This window comes from Triticum dicoccoides, chromosome 7B (assembly GCF_002162155.2).
Source record: "Triticum dicoccoides isolate Atlit2015 ecotype Zavitan chromosome 7B, WEW_v2.0, whole genome shotgun sequence".
Taxonomy (NCBI): Eukaryota; Viridiplantae; Streptophyta; class Magnoliopsida; order Poales; family Poaceae; genus Triticum; species Triticum dicoccoides.
Window position 1 is genome coordinate 621,131,034 of NC_041393.1, and position 24,003 is coordinate 621,155,036.

At 42.5% G+C, this 24,003-nt stretch overlaps 1 protein-coding gene across 1 annotated transcript; it reads left to right on the forward strand.

Annotated features, from left to right (window-relative positions):
- The first annotated feature begins 20,225 nt into the window (after positions 1-20,225).
- On the forward strand, positions 20,226-23,982 carry LOC119337299 (cytochrome P450 72A15-like). The gene is made up of 5 exons (XM_037609410.1): positions 20,226-20,581; positions 21,791-22,011; positions 22,191-22,435; positions 22,692-23,070; positions 23,256-23,982. The coding sequence occupies exons 1-5, from the start codon at positions 20,272-20,274 to the stop codon at positions 23,679-23,681; spliced, it is 1,581 nt and encodes a 526-aa protein (XP_037465307.1). The 5' UTR covers positions 20,226-20,271; the 3' UTR covers positions 23,682-23,982.
- Positions 23,983-24,003: the final 21 nt, after the last annotated feature.

A 24,003-nucleotide genomic window follows, 5' to 3' on the forward strand; every position in this document is an offset into this window, starting at 1 on the left:
AAAGGCTATCACTTATAATGATCCTATTGTTCCTACTACTTATGTTGAGAAACCACCTTTTCCTGTTAGAATAAAGGATCATGCTAAAGCTTCAACGGTGGTTCGTAAGAGTAATACTAGAACATATACACCTCCTGAGCAAATTAAAGTTGAACCTAGTATTGCTATGGTTAAAGATCTCTTGGATGATAATATAGATGGGCATGTTATTTACTTCTGTGAACAGGCTGCGAATATTGCTAAACCCGATGCTAAGATACATAGACCTGTTGTAGGCATGCCTGTTATTTCTGTTAAAATAGGAGATCATTGTTATCATGGCTTATGTGATATGGGTTCTAGTGCTAGTGCAATACCTCATTCCTTATATGAAGAAATTATGCATGATATCGCACCCGCTGAGTTAGAAGGTATTGATGTTACTATTAAGCTTGCTAATAGAGATACTATTTCACCAGTTGGGATTGTTAGAGATGTTGAAGTCTTGTGTGGGAAAGTTAAATATCCTCCTGATTTTCTTGTTCTTGGTTCCGCACAAGATGACTTTTGTCCCATTATATTTGGTAGACCCTTCTTGAATACTGTTAACGCTAGGATTGATTGTGAAAAGGATGTTGTTACAATTGGCTTAGGGGATATGTCTCATGAGTTTAATTTTTCTAAGTTTCGTAGACAACCCCACTATAAAGAATTGCCTAGTAAGGATGAAATTATTGGTCTTGCTTCTATTGCCGTGCCTCCTACTGATCCGTTAGAACAATGTTTGCTAGACCATGAAAATGATATGTTTATGAATGAAAGAAGGGAGATAGATGAAGTATTCCTTCAACAGGGTCCTATTCTGAAACATAACTTACCTGTTGAAATCCTAGGGGATCCCCCTCCACCCAAGGGTGATCCCGTGTTTGAGCTCAAACCTTTACCTGATAATCTCAAATATGCTTATCTTGATGAAAAGAAGATATATCCTGTTATTATTAGTGCTAACCTTTCAGAGCAAGAAGAGGAAAGATTATTGAAAACTCTGAAGAAGCACCGTGCTGCTATTGGATATACTCTAGATGATCTTAAGGGCATTAGTCCCACTCTATGCCAACATAAAATTAAATTGGACGAAGGCTCCAGACTAGTTAGAGATCATTAACGACGGTTGAATCCTAAGATGAAAGAAGTGGTAAGAAAGGAGATACTAAAGCTCCTTGAAGCAGGTATAATTTATCCCGTTGCTAATAGTGATTGGGTAAGTCATGTCCATTGCGTTCCTAAGAAGGGAGGTATTACTGTTGTTCCTAATGATAAAGATGAATTGATTCCGCAAAGAATTATTACAGGTTATAGGATGGTAATTGATTTCTGTAAATTAAATAAAGCTACTAAGAAATATAATTACCCTTTACCTTTTATTGATCAAATGCTAGAAAGACTATCCAAACATACACATTTCTGCTTTCTAGATGGTTATTCTGGTTTCTCTCAAATACCTGTGTCAGCGGAGGATCAATCAAAAACTACTTTTACTTGCCCTTTCGGTACTTTCTCTTATAGACGTATGCCTTTTGGTTTATGTAATACAACTTCTACCTTTCAAAGATGCATGATGGCTATATTCTCTGACTTTTGTGAAGAGATTTGTGAGGTATTCATGGATGACTTCTCCGTTTACGGATCCTCTTTTGATGATTGCTTGAGCAACCTTGATTGAGTTTTGCAGAGATGTGAAGACACTAGTCTCGTCTTGAATTGGGAAAAGTGCCACTTTATGGTTAATGAAGGTATTGTCTTGGGGCATAAAATTTCTGAAAAAGGCATTGAAGTTGATAAAGCTAAAGTTGATGCTATTGAAAAGATGTCGTGTCCCAAGGACATTAAAGGTATAAGAAGTTTCCTTGGTCATGCCGATTTTTATACGCGGTTCATTAAGTACTTTTCTAAAATCTCTAGGCCTTTGACTAATTTATTGCAAAAAGATATTCCTTTTGTCTTTGATGATGATTGTGTAGAAGAATTTGAAATACTTAAGAAAGCTTTGATCACTGCACCTATTGTTCAGCCACCTGATTGGAATTCACCCTTTGAAATTATGTGTGATGCTAGTGATTATGTTGTAGGTGCTGTTCTAGGGCAAAGAGTTGATAAGAAATTAAATGTTATCCAGTATGCTAGTAAAACTCTTGATACTGCCCAGAGAAGTTATGCTACTACTGCAAAAGAATTCTTAGCGGTTGTATTTGCATGTGATAAGTTCAGACCCTATATTGTTGATTCTAAAGTAACTATTCACACTCATCATGCTGCTATTAAATATCTTATGGAAAAGAAAGATGCTAAACCTAGACTTATTAGATGGGTTCTCTTGCTCCAAGAATTTGATTTGCATATTATGGATAGAAAGGGAGCTGAGAACCCCGTTGCAGACAACTTGTCTAGGCTAGAGAATGTTCTTGATGACCCACTACCTAGTGATTATAGCTTTCCTGATGAACAATTAGCGGTCATTAATGCTTCTCGTACTGCTCCATGGTATGCTGATTATGCTAATTATATTGTTGCTAAATTTATACCACCTAGTTTCACATACCAGCAAAAGAAAAAGTTCTTTTATGATTTAAGACATTACTTCTGGGATGATCCACACCTTTATAAAGAAGGAGTAGATGGTGTTATTAGACGTTGTGTACCTGAGCATGAACAGGAACAGATCATACGCTAGTGTCACTCCGAACCATATGGAGGATACCACGCTGGAGATAGAACTACACATAAGGTATTGCAATCCGGTTTTTATTGGCCTACTCTCTTCAAAGATGCTCATAAGTTTGCCTTGTCTTGTGATGAATGTCAATGAATTGGTAATATTAGTAGACGTCAAGAAATGCCTATGAATTATTCTCTTGTTATTGAACCATTTGATGTTTGGGGCTTTGATTATATGGGACCTTTTCCTGCCTCTAGTGGATACACACATATTTTAGTTGTTCTTGATTACGTTACTAAGTGGGTAGAAGCTATTCCAACTAGTAGTGCTGATCATAACACCTCTATTAAGATGCTTAAAGAAGTTATTTTTCCGAGGTTTGGAGTCCCTAGGTATCTTATGACCGATGGTGGTTCACATTTTATTCATGCTGCTTTTCATAAAATGCTTGCTAAGTATGATGTTAATCATAGAACTGCATCTCCTTATCACCCACAGTCTAGTGGTCAAGTAGAGTTGAGTAATAGAGAGCTCAAATTAATTTTGCAAAAGACTGTCAATAGATCTAGAAAGAATTAGTCCAAGAAACTTGATGATGCATTATGGGCCTATAGAACTACATATAAAAATCCTATATGTATGTCTCCGTATAAGATGGTTTATGGAAAAGCATGTCACTTACCTCTCGAACTTGAACATAAAGCATATTGGCTTATTAAAGAGCTCAACTATGACTTCAAACTTGCTGGTGAGAAGAGGTTATTTGATATTAGCTCACTCGATGAATGGAGAACCCAAGCCTATGAGAATGCCAAGCTGTTTAAAGAAAAAGTTAAAAGATGGCATGACAAAAGAATACAAAAGCGTGAATTTAACGTAGGTGACCATGTGTTGCTATTCAACTCTCGTTTAAGATTTTTTGCAGGAAAGCTTCTCTCTAAGTGGGAAGATCCTTACATTATTGAGGAGGTCTATCATTTCGGTGCCATAAAAATCAACAACTTCGAAGGCACAAGTCCGAGGGTGGTGAACGGTCAAAGAATCAAACATTATATCTCAGGTAATCCTATAAATGTTGAAACCAATATTATTGAAACCGTAACCCCGGAGGAATACATAAGAGACACTTTCCAGAACGTTTCAGACTCCGAAAAGGAATAGGTATGTGGTACGGTAAGTAAACCGACTCCAAAACAATTGTAATGGCAATTTTTCTCCGTTTTGGAATATTTAAGAATTTTGGAAAGCAAGAAGTAATCCGGCAAGGACACGAGGCCTCCGAGGGCGCGCCCACCCGTACTGGGCGTGCCCCCTGCCTCGTGGGCACCTCGTGTGCCTCCCGGACTCCGTTTTCTTGCACGTTACTTCTTTTGGTCGGTAAAAATTCATTATATAATCTCCTGAAGGTTTTGACCACCGTATCACGCAAAAATCTTCTGTTTTCGTTTCGAGCTATTTTCCTGACAGATCTAGAGCATCATGACGTCATCCTCCTTCAACAATGAAGACAAGGATGCTTGGCTATTGAAGATAGAGCTAAAAAGAGAAGAACCTGAGGAGATCAACAAGGATGAAGGGATCAAGAAGGCCATGGAGGATCAAGCTCCGGCGGTGGAAGAAGAAAACATCCCTCAACATGTGCCTAACCTCTTTACCCCAACTGAGATTGAAGCTTTCAAGATGATTGAGTTAGCTCGCATAAAAAACAAGTATCTCACACAGGAAAATATTTTGTTGAAGGATCATATTGTCGCACTCAAGGGCATTATCCGCAAGTTGGAGGAGCTTCTACGCTCGATGTGTGATTATCCATGATCATCAATAACTCCATCATCACCACCTCCGAGGACATAATCACTTGGGTATGGGAACTCCCCTTGGCAACTGCCAAGCTTGGGGGAGGTGCCCCGGTATCGTATCACCATCACACTCCTATCTTTATCGTTTTACTTAGTTTGATCCTTTTAGTAATATCTTGATCTAGTAGAATAAAGTTTTGGTATGAATTAGTTTTGAGTTTTGCGTGAGCTTTATATAATAAAGATTAGTGTTGAGTCAAGGGCTTTGCTATCCTGCTATGATCTTGAGAAAATAGAAAGAATAAAAGAGTTCATATTTGACCTTATGGATAGTAATGACTTCACATATAAAGAGTATGAGGCATAAAAGTTGTTGAGAGTTGACAAACATAGTTTTTGTCATCATTGCAATTAATAGGAAGTAATAAAGAAAGAGAGGTTCTCACATATAAATATACTATCTTGGACATCTTTTATAATTGTGAGCACTCATTAAGTATGACATGCTAAAGAGTTGATGTTGGACAAGGAAGGCAACGTAATGGGTTATGTTTTCTCACATCTCAGTTAAAGTATATTGTCATGGATCATCCAACATGTTGAGCTTGCCTTTCCCCCTCATGCTAGCCAAATTCCTTCCACCAAGTAGAGATACTACCTGTGCTTCCAAATATCCTTAAACCCAGTTTTGCCACGAGAGTCCACCATACCTACCTATGGATTGAGTAAGATCCTTCAAGTAAGTTGTCATGTTGCAAGCAAAAAAATTGCTCTCTAAATATGTATGACTTATTAGTGCAGAGAAAATAAGCTTTATACGATCGTGTGATATGGATGTAATAAAAGCGACGGACTGCATAATAAAGGTTCATATCACAAGTGGCAATATAAAGTGACGTTCTTTTGCATTAAGATTTTTTGCATCCAACCCTAAAAGCACATGACAACCTCTAATTCCCTCTGCGAAGGGCCTATCTTTTACTTTATGTCTTTTACCTTATGCAAGAGTCAAGGTGATCTTCACCTTTCCCTTTTTCATTTTATCCTTTGGCAAGCACCTCGTGTTGGAAAGATCCTGATATATATATATATATATATATATATATATATATATATATATATATATATATATATATATATATATATATATATATATCCAATTGGATGTAAGTTAGCATGAACTATTATTATTGACATCACCCAAAGGTGAATACATTGGGAGGCGAGATTATAAGCCCCTATCTTTCTTAATGTCTAATTAAAACTCCATAACCATAAGTATTGCGTGAGTGTTAGCAATTGTAGAAGACTATATGATAGTTGAGTATGTGGACTTGCTGAAAAGCTCTATTCTTGACTCTTTCCGATGTTATGATAAATTGCAATTGCTTCAATGACTGAGATCATCGTTCGTTAGTTCTCAATAAAATTTCTGAACCATACTTGCTATTGTGAATAGTTCGTTACTTGAGCATAAGAAATCAAATGACAAAATCTACATATAAGTTGTTGTTATAAGAATGATCATGATGCCCTCATGTCCGTATTTTATTTTTATCGACACCTCTATCTCTAAACATGTGGACATATTTTTCAATTTCGGCTTCCGCTTGAGGACAAGCGAGGTCTAAGCTTGGGGGAGTTGATACGTCCATTTTGCATCATGCTTTTATATCGATATTTATTGCATTATGGGCTGTTATTACACATTATGTCACAATACTTATGGCTATTCTCTCTTATTTTACAAGGTTTATCATGAAGAGGGAGAATGCAGGCAGCTGGGATTCTGACTGGAAAAGGAGCAAATATTGGAAACCTATTCTGCACAGCTCCAAAAGTCCTGAAACTCCACGAAAGTCATTTTTGGAATTAATAAGAATTATTGAGCAAAGAAAGTACCAGAGAGGGCCCACACCCTGGCCACGAGGGTGGGGGCGCCCCCTCCCCCTACTGGGCGCGCCCCCCTGTCTCGTGGGCCCCCTGGTGGCCCTCCGGTGCCCATCTTCTGCTATATGAAGGCTTTTACCCTAGAAAAAAATCATAAGCAAGCTTACGGGACGAAACTCCGCCGCCAGAGGAGGAACCTTGGCGGAACCAATCTAGGGCTCCGATGGAGCTGTTCTGCCGGGGAAACTTCCCACCGGGACGGGGAAATCATCACCATCGTCATCACCAACAATCCTCTCATCGGGAGGGGGTCAATCTCCATCAACATCTTCACCAGCACCATCTCCTCTCAAAACCCTAGTTCATCTCTTGTATCCAATCTTGTATGAAAACCACAAATTGGTACCTGTGAGTTGCTAGTAGTGTTGATTACTCCTTGTAGTTGATACTAATTGGTTTACTTGGTGGAAGATCATATGTTCAGATCCTTAATGCATATTAATACTCCTATGATCATGAACATGAATATGCTTTATGAGTAGTTACGTTTTTTCCTGAGGACATGGGTGAAGTCTTGCTATTAGTAGTCATGTGAATTTGGTATTCGTTCGATATTTTGATGAGATGTATGTTGTCTCTCCTCTAGTGGTGTTATGTGAACGTCGACTACATGAAACTTCACCATTATTTGGGCCTAGAGTAAGGCATTGGGAAGTAATAAGTAGATGATGGGTTGCTAGAGTGACAGAAGCTTAAACCCTAGTTTATGCGTTGCTTCGTAAGGGGCTGATTTGGATCCACTAGTTTCATGCTATGGTTAGGTTTACCTTGATACTTATTTTGTAGTTGTGGATGCTTGAAATAGGGGTTAATCATAAGTGGGATGCTTGTCCAAGAAAGGACAGTACCCAAGCACCGGTCCACCCACATATCAAATTATCAAAGTACCGAACGTGAATCATATGAGCGTGATGAAAACTAGCTTGACGATAATTCCCATGTGTCCTCGGGAGCGCTTTTCTCATTATAAGAAATTGTCCAGGCTTGTCCTTTGCTACAAAAAGGATTGGGCCACCTTGCTGCACCTTATTTACTTTCATTGCTTGTTACCCGTTACAAATTATCTTATCACAAAACTATCTGTTACCTACAATTTCAGTGCTTGCAGAGAATACCTTACTGAAAACCGCTTGTCATTTCCTTCTGCTTCTCGTTGGATTCGACACTCTTACTTATCGAAAGGACTACGATAGATCCCCTATACTTGTGGGTCATCAGCCGGCCCCGCGTGCCTAGGGGGACTGTACATCGTCTTGTCGATCGTCAGGGCGTGGCCGAGTCGCGTCGTGTATAGTGGCGTTTCGTCAGGTCGCCGCTTGTTGTCATCAGTGGTGATGGCGGGGGCACTGTAGCCACGCCGGCCCTGGTTAGCGGGTAGGTGAGGGGCACTATTGCCACGCTCCGGCTGACCAGAGGCATGGGCGGGGCACTGTTGCCTTGGTCATCAGTGGATGGAGACTCGTCCCATCGTACGGCCTGGATGGGACGGGAGCTGAACCGTGACTGGATTGCGGAGCACTCCACGGGTGGAGCTGGCTTGTTGAGGAAGCCTTGGTTGTGCGGGGTTCGGCTGTCTTGTACTAGTTGTTGAGGCCGAGTCAACATGTCTTGCCGGGTCGGAGAGTTTGGCAAGGTTGCGGGGTTTGGCCGGGTCGAGCGACCCGGCCAAGCGTGTGCCAGCTTGAGGGGCGACGCCGGCCCTGTTGTTTTTGAAAAGGATCCGGGTTCCGTTGCCTGCCCGGGGTTCATCCCCCCGACAATTACTTTGCTTCCTAAGAAAACAGAGGCTGTGAGGATTGAGCAATTTAGGCCGATCTGTCTTCTTAATGTTAGCTTAAAATTTTCACCAAACTTGGGACTAACAGGCTTACGCAGATTGCGCATTCTGTGGTGCAACCGTCTCAAACTGCTTTCATGCCGGACAGAAACATCCTAAAAGGGGTTGTGGTCTGATACGTCTCCAACTTATCTATAATTTATGAAGTCTTCATGCCATGTTTACAATAGTTTTATATGATTTTGGTATGATTTGATTAGAACTAACTCGGACTAACGTTGTTTTCAGCAAAACTACCGTGGTGTTGTTTTTGTGAAGAAATAAAAGTTCTCAGAATGCGCTGAAAATCAACAGAGATATTTTTTGGAAAATATAAAAAATACTGGAACAAAAATCTACCGAAGGGGAGTCTCGTGGTCCCCACGAGGGTGGGGGCGCGCCCCTGTGCCTCGTGGACTTCCTGTGGGCCCCCTGACTTGTTCTCGACGCCAGCCTCTCCTATAAATGCCCAAACCTCCAGAAAATAACCTAGATCGGGAGTTCTGTCGCCGCAAGCCTCTGTAGCCATGAGAAATCAATCTAGGCCCTCTCTGGCACCCTGCCGGATGGGGCCATCATCAGCGGAGGCCATGGGGAAGGATTTCGGAGGGGATGTTGAGGACATCAATACAATTGTTACACCCACAGCCCCTGCTGCTATAAATACTGGACCAATTACTAGAGCTCGCGCACGCCAACTAAATTACCAGGTACTTTCGTTTCTTGGTAATGATTCTAATGTTCATGAGAATATGATGCTGCCTAAATCTGATACATTTGTTTTGCTTACAAATGAAGGGCCTAGCTTGGAGAAGGATGAACATTGGATTAAGAACAAGCATGGAGATGATGGCATGCGCAAGGGGAACAAGAACAGAGTTACAAGTGATGATTTCAGGACTTTGAAGCCACCATAATGGGTGCATGAAGCCTTGGACGAAATATACAAGATGCCACTTCATAAATTTCGTCCCGAGGCTATTATAGGTGCTGCGTCACCTTATTATTGGGCCAGGCGCATGTAATTTCGAAATACATAAGTATAGGCTATTTTTAGAGTCCGTATGTGTGGGGAAACAAGAGATAGGGTTGATTTCGGACCCCTCCACCAAGGGTCACGAAATTCCCCCCTCTTCCTCCATATATACAGCCCTTAGGGCATCGTTTAGACTTTGGGTTTTGTTTAGATTAAAAGTTCGCCGTAGCTGCAACTTCGTGTACTTCGTTTGTGTTCAACGACCAGACAAAGGCGTCACAGAACCCCACCTTGATCAATAAAGCTTTCATCTTATATTCGCAATATCCAGATTGCAATCTCAGTCTCTTGCTTGTTCTTCGTTTGCTCGCAGGAAACAGACCCTCGTGGTCAGGTTGATCGTCTCCGGCGTGGTCAATAACCTCTCGGAGTTGGTTTAGCGATTGCTAAGGCGCGACGTCCTCGCACGTTCTTAGTCGGATCGTCAAAGTCGACTGCCACCAAAGTGATATCCATCATCTAATCGAAAGACGGGACACCTTTGCCTCTATCAAGTGGTATCAGAGCCAGGTTGCTCGGTGAGATTTTACAGTTTTTCGTAGTTTAGATCGAGTCTGTTCTTCATACCTACAGTCCACGAAAGAGCAACAAAAAAATTAGGGTTAGTTCATCATATCCGAACCAATCTGAGCCTTTGCATAATCTTTTTAGGGTTTTGCTTTGTTGAATTTGCGGTTGCATCGTCGTGTCTAGTTGCTGGTCTTAGAGTCTAGTCTTTTAGAGTTTCGAGTTCTGGTCATAAGTTGTCACGCCGCCGCCGCACCATCATCATCGCCCCTGCCATCTACCACCGCCGCTTATCCGCCACCGCTTCGAATCCGTATCCATATACCACCACCGCTGTCATATACCACCACCGCTGCCATCTACTACCATATATCCACCACCAATCCGAGTTCTTGTCATATTAGGTTTGTTTTCGAGATCCATCTAGATTCCGATTCGTGTTTCCTTGCCGGAGTAGGTTTCGGAAAAAAAAAGAGTTCGGAAACCACCCTCCGTTTAGGCCCAAAATTTTTCGAAAACGCATTTTTCGAAAAAAATTCTGGCTATCCAATTTTTAGGTGTTTCTGAGTGTTTTGAGACAAGTGCCATTATAGGAAGTTTTTTTGACCCGTTTCCAGTTTTTGGGTCCGGGCAGTCGAAAAAAAAAATTGGTCGAAAAAATTTCGTGCCCATCCTGTCAGTTTGACCTAGGAAGAGTTTTGACACTCGCCATTATAGTGATTTTTCGCAAAAAAAAGAGCGAAAAAAATCCAGAGTGTGCTTTTCCCTTGTTTACGTGTCGCGCCGTGATTTTGTTGGTGTTCTAGGCTCGCGTCTCTAGCACAGTCTAGCCTAGGACCAGCACAGTACCGTCGTTGAGCGTTTATTCAACTTTGCATCTCTGAATTGATTATTGCTGACCCTTGCTACCATATTATAAGCCTTCCCAGCTCCACATACATCTACGTCGTGCGTTTGACTCTCCCTGGTAATCGCTCTATCCAAGCTTTGAGAGTTTTTGAATACAACGGTTGCCGATCACCGCCTGCTGCTGGGTAAGAACTGGTAAGAATTTGAGATTTGCTTGACGGATTTGTGACACCCACCACCACCTCTTGTTAGTAGTCTGTAGGATCATATTCTTGTGTGTTTCTATTGCTGCTAACCATGCCAGGATCACAAGCCGACGAGACTGACTGGGAGAACATGACGAATAAGGATTTGCATGATAAATTTCAGCAAATGATGAGTGGACAGGTGCAAGATGTGCTAAACAGATTTGAAGAGGCCATGGAGAAGATAGATGGCATGGAGAAGACGTTCGAAACAAAGCTCGATAACAAGTTTAATGAATTGCTCGCGCGTCTTCCACCACCACCACCCGCTGCACCTAACGCACCTCTCCAACAACAACAACAACAATGACTACCTCCATGTCGCGAAACAGATCTCCGCCGAGTGAGATGTGTTCCTCTTGCGTTTGGCCAAACTGTTGGTGTTGCTGTTGATACTTCTGTGGCTCCTGCTGCTGATGCGGAGGAGGATGATTATGTGGGAGATTACAAGGATGAGGTTGCTCAAAATCAGAACTACATGCAACCACCTGCACCACAACCACCAGGTCGTCCACATGCAAATAATCACAATGGCAGGGCTTTCCCTCAGGTACGAGATCATGACCATCTTCCTAAACTGAAATTGAATATTCCACCTTTCGAGGGTAGATATGTTCCTGATATATATCTTACTTGGGAGTTAGAAAGTGAACAACGATTTACATGTTTACAATATCCCGAGGAGAGACGGGTTGCCGCTGCTGTTTGTGCTTTCACTAGTTTTGCATGTGTATGGTGGTCTGAACATTGTAGATTATATCCTATTCCAACTACTTGGGCTGCTTTGAAAACTGCTATGCTTACTCGTTGGGTTCCACCATATTATCAACGTGAATTGCTTCAGAAATTACAGTGCTTAAGACAAGGAAAAAATTCTGTAGAAGAATATTATCAGGAATTACAAACTGGCATGATTAGATGTGGTATTGTTGAGGAGAATGAAGCTATGCTTGCACGTTTTTTGGGTGGATTAAATAGAGAGATTCAGACCATTCTAGACTATAAGGAGTATACTAATATCACTCGTTTATTCCATCTTGCTTGTAAAGCTGAACGTGAAGTGCAGGATCGACAAGCATTGGCGCGAACTAACTTTTCTGCAGGCCGACCTTCATCATGGACACCGCGTGCATCTTCTAATTCAACTGCACCAGCACCTCAATCAGGTGTCTCCTCCAGTCGTGATACAAGAAAACAGGCACAACCACCATTATCTGCCAAGAGCGCACCTGCTGGGCCTGCACAGAGTTCTGCTTCTTCCATGGCATCAACAGGGCACACAAGTGATATTATTTGTCGTCGTTGTAAGGGAGGAGGTCATTATGCGAGAGAATGCAAATCTCCGCGTGTGATGATTGCTACCGCGGATGGTGGATATGAGTCCGCTAGTGACTATAATGAGGAGACTTTGGCTCTTATTACACGTGAAGAACATGGTGGAGATGATTCTGATCATGAGACGCAATACATGACTCCTGAAGACGCTGACATGTATGAATGTTTAGTTGCTCAACGTGTTTTGAGTGTGCAGGTCACACAAGCTGAGCAAAATCAGAGGCACAATTTGTTCCATACCAAGGGAGTTGTGAAAGAACGTTCTGTGCACGTCATCATAGATGGAGGGAGCTGCAACAACTTGGCTAGCATGGAGATGGTGGAGAAGCTTTCTCTCACCACAAGACCACATCCACATCCTTACTACATCCAATGGTTCAACAACAGCGGCAAGGTTAAGGTAACATGTACTGTTCGTGTGCATTTTAGTATCTCTACATATGCTGATTATGTTGATTGTGATGTGGTACCTATGCAAGCATGTTCCTTATTACTTGGTAGACCATGGCAATTTGATAAAAATTCTGTACACCATGGTAGAAACAATCACTATACTCTTGTTCATAAGGATAAAAATATTACTTTGCTTCCTATGACTCCTGATTCCATTTTGAAAGATGATATTAATAGAGCTAATAAAGCAAAACAGGAGACGAATAAGAGTGAAAATCAGATTGTGGCAAAAGAATTTGAGCAACAAATGAAGCCTAATAATAAATCATCTAGTGTTGCTTCTGAAATTAAATTGAAAAGTGCATGTTTATTTGCCACCAAATCTGATATTGATGAGCTAGATTTCAGCAAATCTATTTGCTATGCTTTTGTGTGCAAAGAGGCATTATTTTCATTCGAGGACGTGCCTTCCTCTTTGCCTCCTGCTGTCACTAACATTTTGCAGGAGTTCGCTGACGTCTTTCCACAAGACGTGCCACCGGGATTACCGCCTATTCGAGGGATTGAGCATCAAATTGACTTAATTCCCGGTGCTTCACTGCCAAACCGTGCACCATACCGTACCAATCCAGAGGAGACGAAGGAGATTATGCGTCAAGTACAAGAGCTTCTCGACAAAGGTTATATACGCGAATCCCTTAGTCCTTGTGCTGTTCCTATTATTCTAGTGCCGAAAAAGGATGGTACATCACGTATGTGTGTTGATTGTAGAGGCATTAATAATATTACTATTCGTTATCGTCATCCTATTCCTAGGCTAGATGATATGCTTGATGAATTGAGTGGCTCTACAATATTGTCCAAAGTTGATTTGCGTAGTGGATACCATCAAATTCGTATGAAATTGGGAGATGAATGGAAAACAGCATTCAAAACTAAGTTTGGATTATATGAGTGGTTAGTCATGCCTTTTGGGTTAACTAATGCACCTAGTACTTTCATGAGATTAATGAACGAAGTTTTACGTGCTTTCATTGGACGATTTGTGGTAGTTTACTTTGATGACATATTGATTTATAGCAGATCTTTGGAAGAACATTTGGAACATTTACGTGCTGTTTTTATTGCTCTACGTGATGCACGTTTGTTTGGTAACCTTGGGAAGTGCACCTTTTGCACCTACCGAGTATCTTTTCTTGGCTATGTTGTTACTCCACAGGGAATTGAAGTTGATAAAGCCAAGATTGAAGCTATTGAGAGTTGGCCGCAACCCAAAACGGTCACACAAGTGAGGAGTTTTCTTGGCCTCGCTGGATTCTATAGGCGTTTTGTGAGAGATTTCAGCACCATTGCTGCACCTCTCAATGAGCTTACAAAGAAAGATGTGCCTTTTCTTTGGGGTACCGCACAGGAAGAAGCCTTCTCGGTATTGAAAGATAAGTTGACACATGCTCCTTTACTCCAACTTCCTGATTTTAATAAGACTTTTGAGCTTGAATGTGATGCTAGTGGAATTGGATTAGGCGGTGTGTTATTACAAGATGGCAAACCTGTTGCATACTTTTCTGAAAAATTGAGTGGGCCTAGTCTGAATTATTCTACTTATGATAAAGTATTATATGCTCTTGTTCGGACTTTAGAAACATGGCAACATTATTTATGGCCCAAAGAATTTGTTATACATTCTGATCATGAATCTTTGAAACATATTAAAAGTCAAGCTAAACTGAATCGTAGACATGCTAAATGGGTTGAATTCATTGAGACTTTTCCTTATGTCATTAAACACAAGAAGGGAAAAGAAAATGTTATTGCTGATGCATTGTCTCGCCGCTATACTATGCTTTCACAACTTGACTTCAAAATATTTGGTTTGGAGACCATCAAAGATCAATATGTGCATGATGCTGATTTTAAAGATGTAATGCAGAATTGTAAAGAAGGAAGAATGTGGAACAAGTTCGTCGTTAACGATGGATTTGTGTTTCGTGCTAACAAGCTATGCATTCCAGCTAGCTCCGTTCGTCTTTTGTTGTTGCAGGAGGCGCATGGAGGAGGATTAATGGGACACTTTGGCGTTAAGAAGACGGAGGACGTACTTGCTACACATTTCTTTTGGCCAAAGATGAGACGGGATGTTGAGCGTTTTATTGCTCGATGCACTACATGTCAAAAAGCTAAGTCACGACTCAATCCTCATGGTTTATATATGCCTTTGCCTGTACCTAGTGTTCCTTGGGAGGATATATCTATGGACTTTGTTTTAGGTTTACCTCGAACAAAGAAGGGGAGGGATAGCATATTTGTTGTCGTGGATAGATTCTCGAAAATGGCACACTTTATACCATGTCATAAAAGCGATGATGCTGTTAATGTTGCTGATTTGTTCTTTCGTGAAATTATTCGCTTGCATGGTGTGCCAAATACTATTGTTTCAGATCGTGATACTAAATTTCTTAGCCACTTTTGGAGATGTTTATGGGCCAAGTTGGGGACTAAACTGCTTTTTAGTACTACTTGTCACCCCCAAACTGATGGACAAACTGAAGTAGTCAATAGAACATTGTCTACTATGCTTAGGGCTGTTTTGAAGAATAATAAGAAAATGTGGGAGGAATGCTTGCCTCATATTGAATTTGCTTATAATCGTTCATTGCATTCTACTACTAAGATGTGCCCTTTTGAAGTTGTGTATGGTTTCCTACCTCGTGCACCTATTGATTTGTTGCCTCTTCCATCTTTGGAGAAGGTTAATTTTGATGCTAAACAACGTGCTGAATTGATTTTAAAAATGCATGAGTTAACTAAGGAAAACATTGAGCGTATGAATGCTAAATATAAACTTGCTGGAGATAAGGGTAGAAAACATGTTGTGTTTGCACCTGGAGATCTTGTTTGGTTACATTTGCGTAAGGATAGATTTCCGGATTTGCGCAAATCAAAGTTAATGCCACGTGCTGATGGTCCCTTTAAGGTGTTAGAGAAAATAAATGATAATGCATATAAACTTGAGCTGCCTGCAGATTTTGGGGTTAGTCCCACTTTTAACATTGCAGATTTGAAGCCTTATTTGGGTGAGGAAGATGAACTTCCGTCGAGGACGACTTTATTTCAAGAAGGGGAGGATGATGAGGACATCAATACAATTGTTACACCCACAGCCCCTGCTGCTATAAATACTGGACCAATTACTAGAGCTCGCGCACGCCAACTAAATTACCAGGTACTTTCGTTTCTTGGTAATGATTCTAATGTTCATGAGAATATGATGCTGCCTAAATTGGATACATTTGTTTTGCTTACAAATGAAGGGCCTAGCTTGGAGAAGGATGAACATTGGATTAAGAACAAGCATGAAGATGATGGCATGCGCAAGGGGAACAAGAACGGAGTTACAAATGATGATTTCAGGACTTTGAAGCCACCATAATGGGTGCATGAAGCCTTGGACGAAATATGCAAGATGCCACTTCATAAATTTCGTCCCGAGGCTATTATAGGTGCTGCGTCACCTTATTATTGGGCCAGGCGCATGTAATTTCGAAATACATAAGTATAGGCTATTTTTAGAGTCCGTATGTGTGGGGAAACAAGAGATAGGGTTGATTTCGGACCCCTCCACCAAGGGTCACGAAATTCCCCCCTCTTCCTCCATATATACAGCCCTTAGGGCATCGTTTAGACTTTGGGTTTTGTTTAGATTAAAAGTTCGCCATAGCTGCAACTTCGCGTACTTCGTTTGTGTTCAACGACCAGACAAAGGCGTCACAGAACCCCACCTTGATCCATAAAGCTTTCATCTTATATTCGCAATATCCAGATTGCAATCTCAGTTTCTTGCTTGTTCTTCCTTTGCTCGTAGGAAACAGACCCTCGTGGTCAGGTTGATCGTGCTCCGGCGTGGTCAATAACCTCTCGGAGTTGGTTTAGCGATTGCTAAGGCGCGACGTCCTCGCACGTTCGTAGTCGGATCGTCAAAGTCGACTGCCACCAAAGCGATATCCATCATCTCATCGAAAGACGGGACACCTTTTCCTCTATCAGCCATCATCGCCATGAAGCCCAAGGACCAGAGGGGGAACCTCTTCCCATCCAGGGGGAGGCCATGGAGGAGGAAGCACAAGGGGGGAGAACCTCTCCTCCTCTCTCTCGATGGCACCGGAGTGCCATCGGGAGGGGAATCATCGCCGTGGTGATCGTCTTCATCAACATCACCATCCTCATCTCTTTTACGCGGTCCACTCTCCCGCACCTCGGTGTAATACATACTTGAACATGGTGCTTTATTCCACATATTATGATCCAATGATGTATTGCCATCCTATGATGTTTTGAGTAGATATCTTTTGTCTTTGGGTATTGATGATTTAGATTGGTATGAGTTGTATGTTTTATTTTCGTGCTGTCCTATGGTGCCCTCCGTGTCGCGCAAGCGTGAGGGATTCCCGTTGTAGGGTGTTGCAATACATTCATGATTCGCTTATAGTGGGTTGCTTGAGTGACAGAAGCATAAACCCGAGTAAGGGGGTTGTTGCGTATGGGATAAAGGGGACTTGATATGTTAATGCTATGGTTGGGTTTTACCTTAATGATCTTTAGTAGTTGCAGATGCTTGCTAGAGTTCGAATCATAAGTGCATATGATCCAAGAAGAGAAAGTATGTTAGCTTATGCCTCTCCCTCATATGAAATTGCAATGACGACTACCGGTCTTGTTAACAATTTCCTAGGACAATTCCGCACACCGACCCATCATTATTCCACACTCGCTATTTATAATACTTAAGTAATATATTCTAACTCTATGATAACAGTACCTACTTTTATATTTTAGCTCTCCGATACCATGCAAAGTTATCCTCTTCATACCCACAACGTAGTTTTAGTTCTCATTTCTAGTTGGAAGCAAACGTTCGGTGTACGTAGAGTCGTATCAGTGGCAGATAGGACTTGAGAGAATATTGATCTTATCTTTAGCTCCTTGTGGGTTCGACACTCCATACTTATCACTTCCATCTTTGGGAATTGCTACGATGATTCCCTGCACTTGGGGATTATCATGGTCCTACATGAAACACTTCATGAAATCCACACGAAAAACTAGATGGGGTGGTTTTTAAAGTGGATTTTGAGAAAGCGTACGACAAGGTAAAATGGTCACTTCTTCAGCAAGCCTTACGTATGAAAGGATTCGATCAAGCCTGGAGGGACCAGGTAGACTCTTTCATGCAAAATGGGTGTTGGAATCAGGGTAAATGATGACATAGGTCATTATTTCCAGACACACAAGGGTCCGAGACAAGGAGATCCGATGTCACCGATTCTATTCAACATAGTCGTTGACATGTTGACAATCCTAATAGGAAGGGCTAAGGATGATGGCCGGGTAGGTGGCCTCGTTCCGCATTTAGTTCACAGAGGTGTGTCTATCCTACAGTACGCTAATGATACTATCATCTTCATGCAACATGATTTGGCTAAAGCTAGAAACATGAAGCTGGCGTTGTGCTTGTTCGAACAATTATCGGGGTTAAAGATTAATTTTTATAAAAGTGAATTGTTCTGCTTTGGAAGAGCTAAAGAAGAACAAGAAGCTTACAAGGAATTGTTCGGGTCACGTATTTGGGTATACCAATTCACCATCGCAAGCTTTCCAACAGGGAGTGGAAGTGCATTGAAGATCGATTTGAAAAAAACCTGAGCTATTGGAAGGGCAAGCTTATGTCATACGGAGGACAACTGATTCTGATTAATTCGGTTCTCACAAGTATGTCTATGTTTCTCTTGTCCTTTTTTGAAGTACCGGTTGGAGTACGATAAAGGCTAGATTTCTATCGATCGCGCTTCTTCTGGCAGAGCGATGAATTAAAACGAAAATACAGACTCGCTAAGTGGGATATCATTTGTAGGACGAAAGATCAAGGGGGTCTAGGCATTGAAAATTTAGAGGTGAAGAACAGATGTCTTCTCAGCAAGTGGCTATATAAGTTATCTGTAGAGACGGGTGCCACTTGGGCCCAGATTCTTCGTAATAAGTATCTTCAGTCGAAAACCTTGTCCCAGGTGACTGTAAGACCGACTGATTCACCTTTTTGGAAGGGACTGATGAGAGTGAAATCAGTCTTTTTTCACAGGAAAAAATTTGTAGTTAGAATTGGTACTTCCACAAGATTTTGGGAGGATACATGGCTAGGGGAGACGCCCCTTGCACTCCAATATCCTTCTCTCTATAATATTGTTCAACGAAGAGACGCTTATGTTGCAACAATATTACAGTCCAATCCTCTTAGTATTCAATTCAGGAGGACGCTAGCGGGAAACCGTTGGGAAGCATGGCTCCATCTTGTGAGAAGATTGATGGATGTCCACCTTTCTCAACAGCCCGATCAGTTGCGCTGGAAACTAGCTAAGAATAGTGATTTTTGGTTAAATCCATGTATCAAGATATTATCAACACTAGCGCTTTTCCTCATTCGAAACATGTTTGGGAAGTCAAAGTGCCTTTAAAAATCAAAGTGTTTATGTGGTTTGTCCACAAACAAGTAATCCTAACTAAGGATAATTTGGCGAAACAAAACTGGACTGGATCTAAAAGATGTAGTTTCTATGATAGGGGTGAATCAATCAAACACCTCTTTTTTGACTGCCCATTGGCAAAAAATTTGTGGAGGTCAGTCCACATAGCTTTTAATATTACTTCTCTGAATTTCATCAACACGTTATTTGGGACGTGGCTAGATGGGATTGATGCAGAAACAGCGAGACATATCCGTGTAGGAGTATGTGCTTTATTATGGGCAGTTTAGAACTGCAGAAACGACTTGGCTTTTAACAGAAAAACAAATATTCATTTCTTGCGGGTTATTTTTCAGGCCACTACACTCATCCGTACGTGGTCGCTACTCACTCTGACGGGGGCCAGGGAGCATTTGACTACTGGATCTATCCGATGGGAGGCGGTAGGATGGGCTATTCTCAACCGGTTTGGATGACGGTCATGTAATAGGATAGGTGTTTAGTTTCATCTTTTATTTTGCCTGCTGGTTGTGGCTACCCTGTTTTTGCATTCTTGCTCTTTGTGAGCATTTTTTTCCTTTTGTTTGAGACCTCGAGACTTATGTTGAAGCTTTTGATTATCAATAATATGACCATATGCATCGTTTTGATGCAGAGGCAGGGCCAAAACCCTTTTTCGGAAAAAAAATATGCAGCTGAGATGCTCTTGTCCATCGAGAACCTGCAGGCAGGGTATGCTTCCTTTGGCTCGGGGTTTCCCGTGACGTACTGCCTGACCGCACGAGTGAGACCCGCCGGATTATTGTAGAATTGATCGGCTGACGAGAGTGCAACCATACTAGTCTGCTGATGAGCTCATTGCTTCATGGCGGGCCCCGCCGGTGCATGCGGCCAAGGAAATCTGAGCATGCAACGGCGACACGCGGTCACGCAAGGAAATCCTGTGCCTCGAAGTTCTCCGTGACCGTGATCACCAGGCCACTCGGTTCTGGCTTCTAGAAGAAGGATAATAATCCACTAGCATACCTACGCGTCAAGCCAACCGGCCCGTACTTAACTCCAGCCACTGTCCACACATGGACGCGACCGGCCGCTGCGCTGCGCCTGGTTTTCCTCTCCTCCACCGCACTGATGCCAACCCGAGGTCTCCAGATGCTGCTGGGGGATGCCTCTCCGTGGAGCATCGCCGGCGCGGTGGCGGCCGTGGCGCTGCTGTGGTTGGCCGCCTGGATCCTGGAGTGGGCATGGTGGACGCCGCGGCGGCTGGGCCGGGCTCTGCGGGCCCAGGGCCTCCGGGGTACCCGGTACCGCCTCTTCACCGGCGACGTGCCGGAGAACGCCCGGCTCAGCAGGGAGGCCCGGTTGCAGCCCATGCCGCGCGGCTCCCACGACATCACCCCTCGCGTGCAGCCCATGTCCTGCAACGTCATCAAGGAGCACGGTAAGTTCTTCCATCGCGAAATTCACAAGTTTGTCACGTCAGAACAGGCCGTGTTTGTGTCTCCGAGCATGTGTTTTTTGTTGGAGATTAACAGTTCACAATTGTACATCTCACGGGAGGAGTTACAAAGTGCAACGCATCAAAGCTATGCTCTCGTACCTGGCGGCTGCAAGCCTAGCCGCCGCCAGGGGCCGATCTTCCAACGCCGTTCTCCGGCGGCTCCCCTCCGCTGGCGACTTCGGTCGTCGGTGGTGAGGGGGGTCGCCGGATCCACGCGTTTTGATTGTTTTTACTCATCCGTAGTCTAAGTTTTTAGGTTGTTCATCGTCTTTGCTTCGGCGGCGACGATGACGACGCTGAATAAATATTCTTCGGATCCTTTCCTGACGAGGCCATCGATCCTATGGTTGGGGATGGATCTGGAAATCAGTTTGTTCAAGCAAGGATGGCGTGGCGGCGGCGGCATCCTCGTGGTGGACCTGTGTCCTCGGGCTTCGTCGTTGCGACGATGTTTGCTCCAGCGTCGGCGTGGAGCTTGGGAGGTAGTCCAGGAGCGGATGCAGATTGTGGTCTGCATCGACGACATCTGGAAGACGGAACGTGTGCTGGGTTTGTGGTTCGTGGATGGCAGGTACGGTTTCCTCCTTCGGCGTCTTAGTCGTGGTGGGGTGCCAGATCTGGAGTTCGATGGCGTGTCCGGGGTGTTGCCCCGGTCTGATTCGTTCAACGGCAATGGCTTCACTTTTGGTGGGCCACCTTGGAGGTCCGCAAAGCTGCATATCAGCGATGGAGCAGCGTCGAGCTCGGGTGAGGAGGTGATCCGTCATTCTTTTTTTCGGTGCCTGCTGTGGTGGTGCCGGAGGCAGGTGACGGGCGTTAGTGTCAAGCTCAGAGATGTTCTGCTATCTTTTCAGTTTTGTCATGTCGGTTCTTACGTGACTTGTACTTTGTTCTTTATGATATGAATGAGACACGTATTACCATGCAAAAAAAAAATAGTTCACAATTGTCTGAACATCTTTTGAGGCTCTGTGGTTTGTCCATTCATCTAGTGATGTGCTCTGAACCTCTGATACACAGCATGTTCGTTATAGAAGACAAAAGTTATATGTGTGGGATATTAGTGGGCATGTATCTCGCCGACAGGAGACTAAAAACAACATGAACTTTGATTATCATGTAACAAAACATCCATGTACAAAAATGCAGGGAAGATGTCCTTCACTTGGTTTGGCCCAACGCCGAGGGTGACGATTCCTGACCCGGAATTGGTGAGAGAAATTCTGTCCAACAAGTTTGGACACTACGGGAAACAAAAGAGTAGCCGTTTCGGGAAGCTGCTAGCCGACGGGCTTGCAAATCATGAAGGCGACAAATGGGCAAAGCACCGAAGAATCCTCAATCCTGCCTTTCACCATGAGAAGATAAAGGTACTTGTTCAATGAAATTTTCTGGTGGCTTGCATTATTATCTTTATTTTCAATCACAGCAGCATGGGGGATGTAGGATAATGCACTCTTTGTATTTTCATCAATTAAAATGAACTAATATGCAGAACAAAAGAAAACATAACTCTTTGTATAGACTGATAAGTAATGTTTATTTGCAGAGGATGCTGCCTGTATTTTCTACCTGTTGCGAAGAAATGATTACAAGATGGGAGAATTCCATGCCCACTGGAGGATTATGTGAGATCGATGTGTTTCCTGAGTTCCAGAATCTAACTGGCGATGTCATCTCGAGAACAGCATTTGGTAGCAATTATCAGGAGGGAATGAAAATATTCCAGCTGCAAGGGGAGTTATGTGAACGACTAATACAGGCTTTTCAGACACTTTTCATCCCAGGCTATTGGTAAGTTGTTTTCTTACACAAGCTGATATCATTTCAAGCAAATGGAGTAGTGCACTGCATACATGCAGTTTATCTCCGCTGAGAGGTGATCAAATGGATTTTGAAAGGAAAATACCAGACTTCTTTTCTTTAAATGAGAGAGTTTATTGAAGAAAATAGTAGGCTGATCAAAGAAACTTTTGTCTTTTCGATGGTAAACTTAAACAGCAGCAATCAAGATTTTCTTTCATATGCTGACATGTCAGACCATTTGCAGGTTCTTACCAACAAAAAACAACAGAAGGATGAGAGCAATTGATCGTGAAATCTGCATGATTCTACGAGGCATTATTGGGAAAAAAGAAAGAGCTATTAAAAACAATGAAGCTAGCAGCGATGATTTGCTAGGATTGCTGTTGGAGTCTAATATGCAACAAGCAAATGGGAAGGCAAATCTTGGAATGAGTATTGAAGATATAATTGAGGAATGCAAGCTATTTTACTTTGCAGGTATGGAGACAACATCAGTCTTGCTCACATGGACACTAATTGTGCTAAGCATGCACCCAGAGTGGCAAGAGCAGGCAAGAGAAGAAGTTTTGCATCAGTTTGGAAGAACCAGACCAGATTTTGAGAACTTGAGTCGCCTGAAGATTGTAAGTGCAAAGTTTATGCCTTGTGCAATCTATTAGGTTCCCTACGATTATAAATTGTACTGCATATGAATCTGAGTGAAAACATATATACTCAGGAATTGGAAGGAGTTTTTTTCAGAATGATGTGATGTTTTAAGTCTAGAATTGTTGGAGTAATGTTCTTGATATTGTGTATTGTTTTGCAGGTAACAATGATTTTGTATGAGGTTCTTAGATTGTACCCACCAGCAATCTTCCTTGCGAGAAGAACTTACAAGGCAATGGAGCTTGGTGGCATCAGATATCCGGCAGGAGTGAACCTTATGTTGCCCCTTATCTTTATCCACCATGATCCTGATATCTGGGGAAAAGACGCAAGCGAATTCAATCCACAGAGGTTTGCTGATGGCATCTCAAATGCAGCGAAGCATCCGGCGGCGTTCTTCCCGTTTGGAGGGGGTCCTCGGATCTGCATCGGTCAGAACTTTGCGTTGCTGGAAGCAAAGATGGCTCTGAGCACCATCCTCCAGCGCTTCTCGTTCGAGCTCTCGCCGTCCTACATCCACGCACCGTACACCGTGTTAATCCTGCAGCCACAGCACGGTGCTCAAATTAGGCTGAAGAGGATATGAGCATGCTTTCTCATGGGGCAGTGAATTTACTTACGTGCTGTGTATAGTTTAAAGTTTTAGCTTTCGGCTGAATAAAAATGCAACCAGGTTTACATGTTGTGTAATTTTTATTTTGAAATACCTGGATGAATGTAAATGTAGTTTCAGTTGAACTGTCGTTTGCTTCAGTTCATTATAGTTCTGCAAGTCTGTAACTGTCATTACGACTGCAGGCAATTCTGAAATATAGTAGTGGTACTGCTGTACTGTACTAATATGCTACTAGTTAGCATCCCTCCATTAGTTTTCAAATCGACCCCTACAAGATTTCGATTGATTTTCA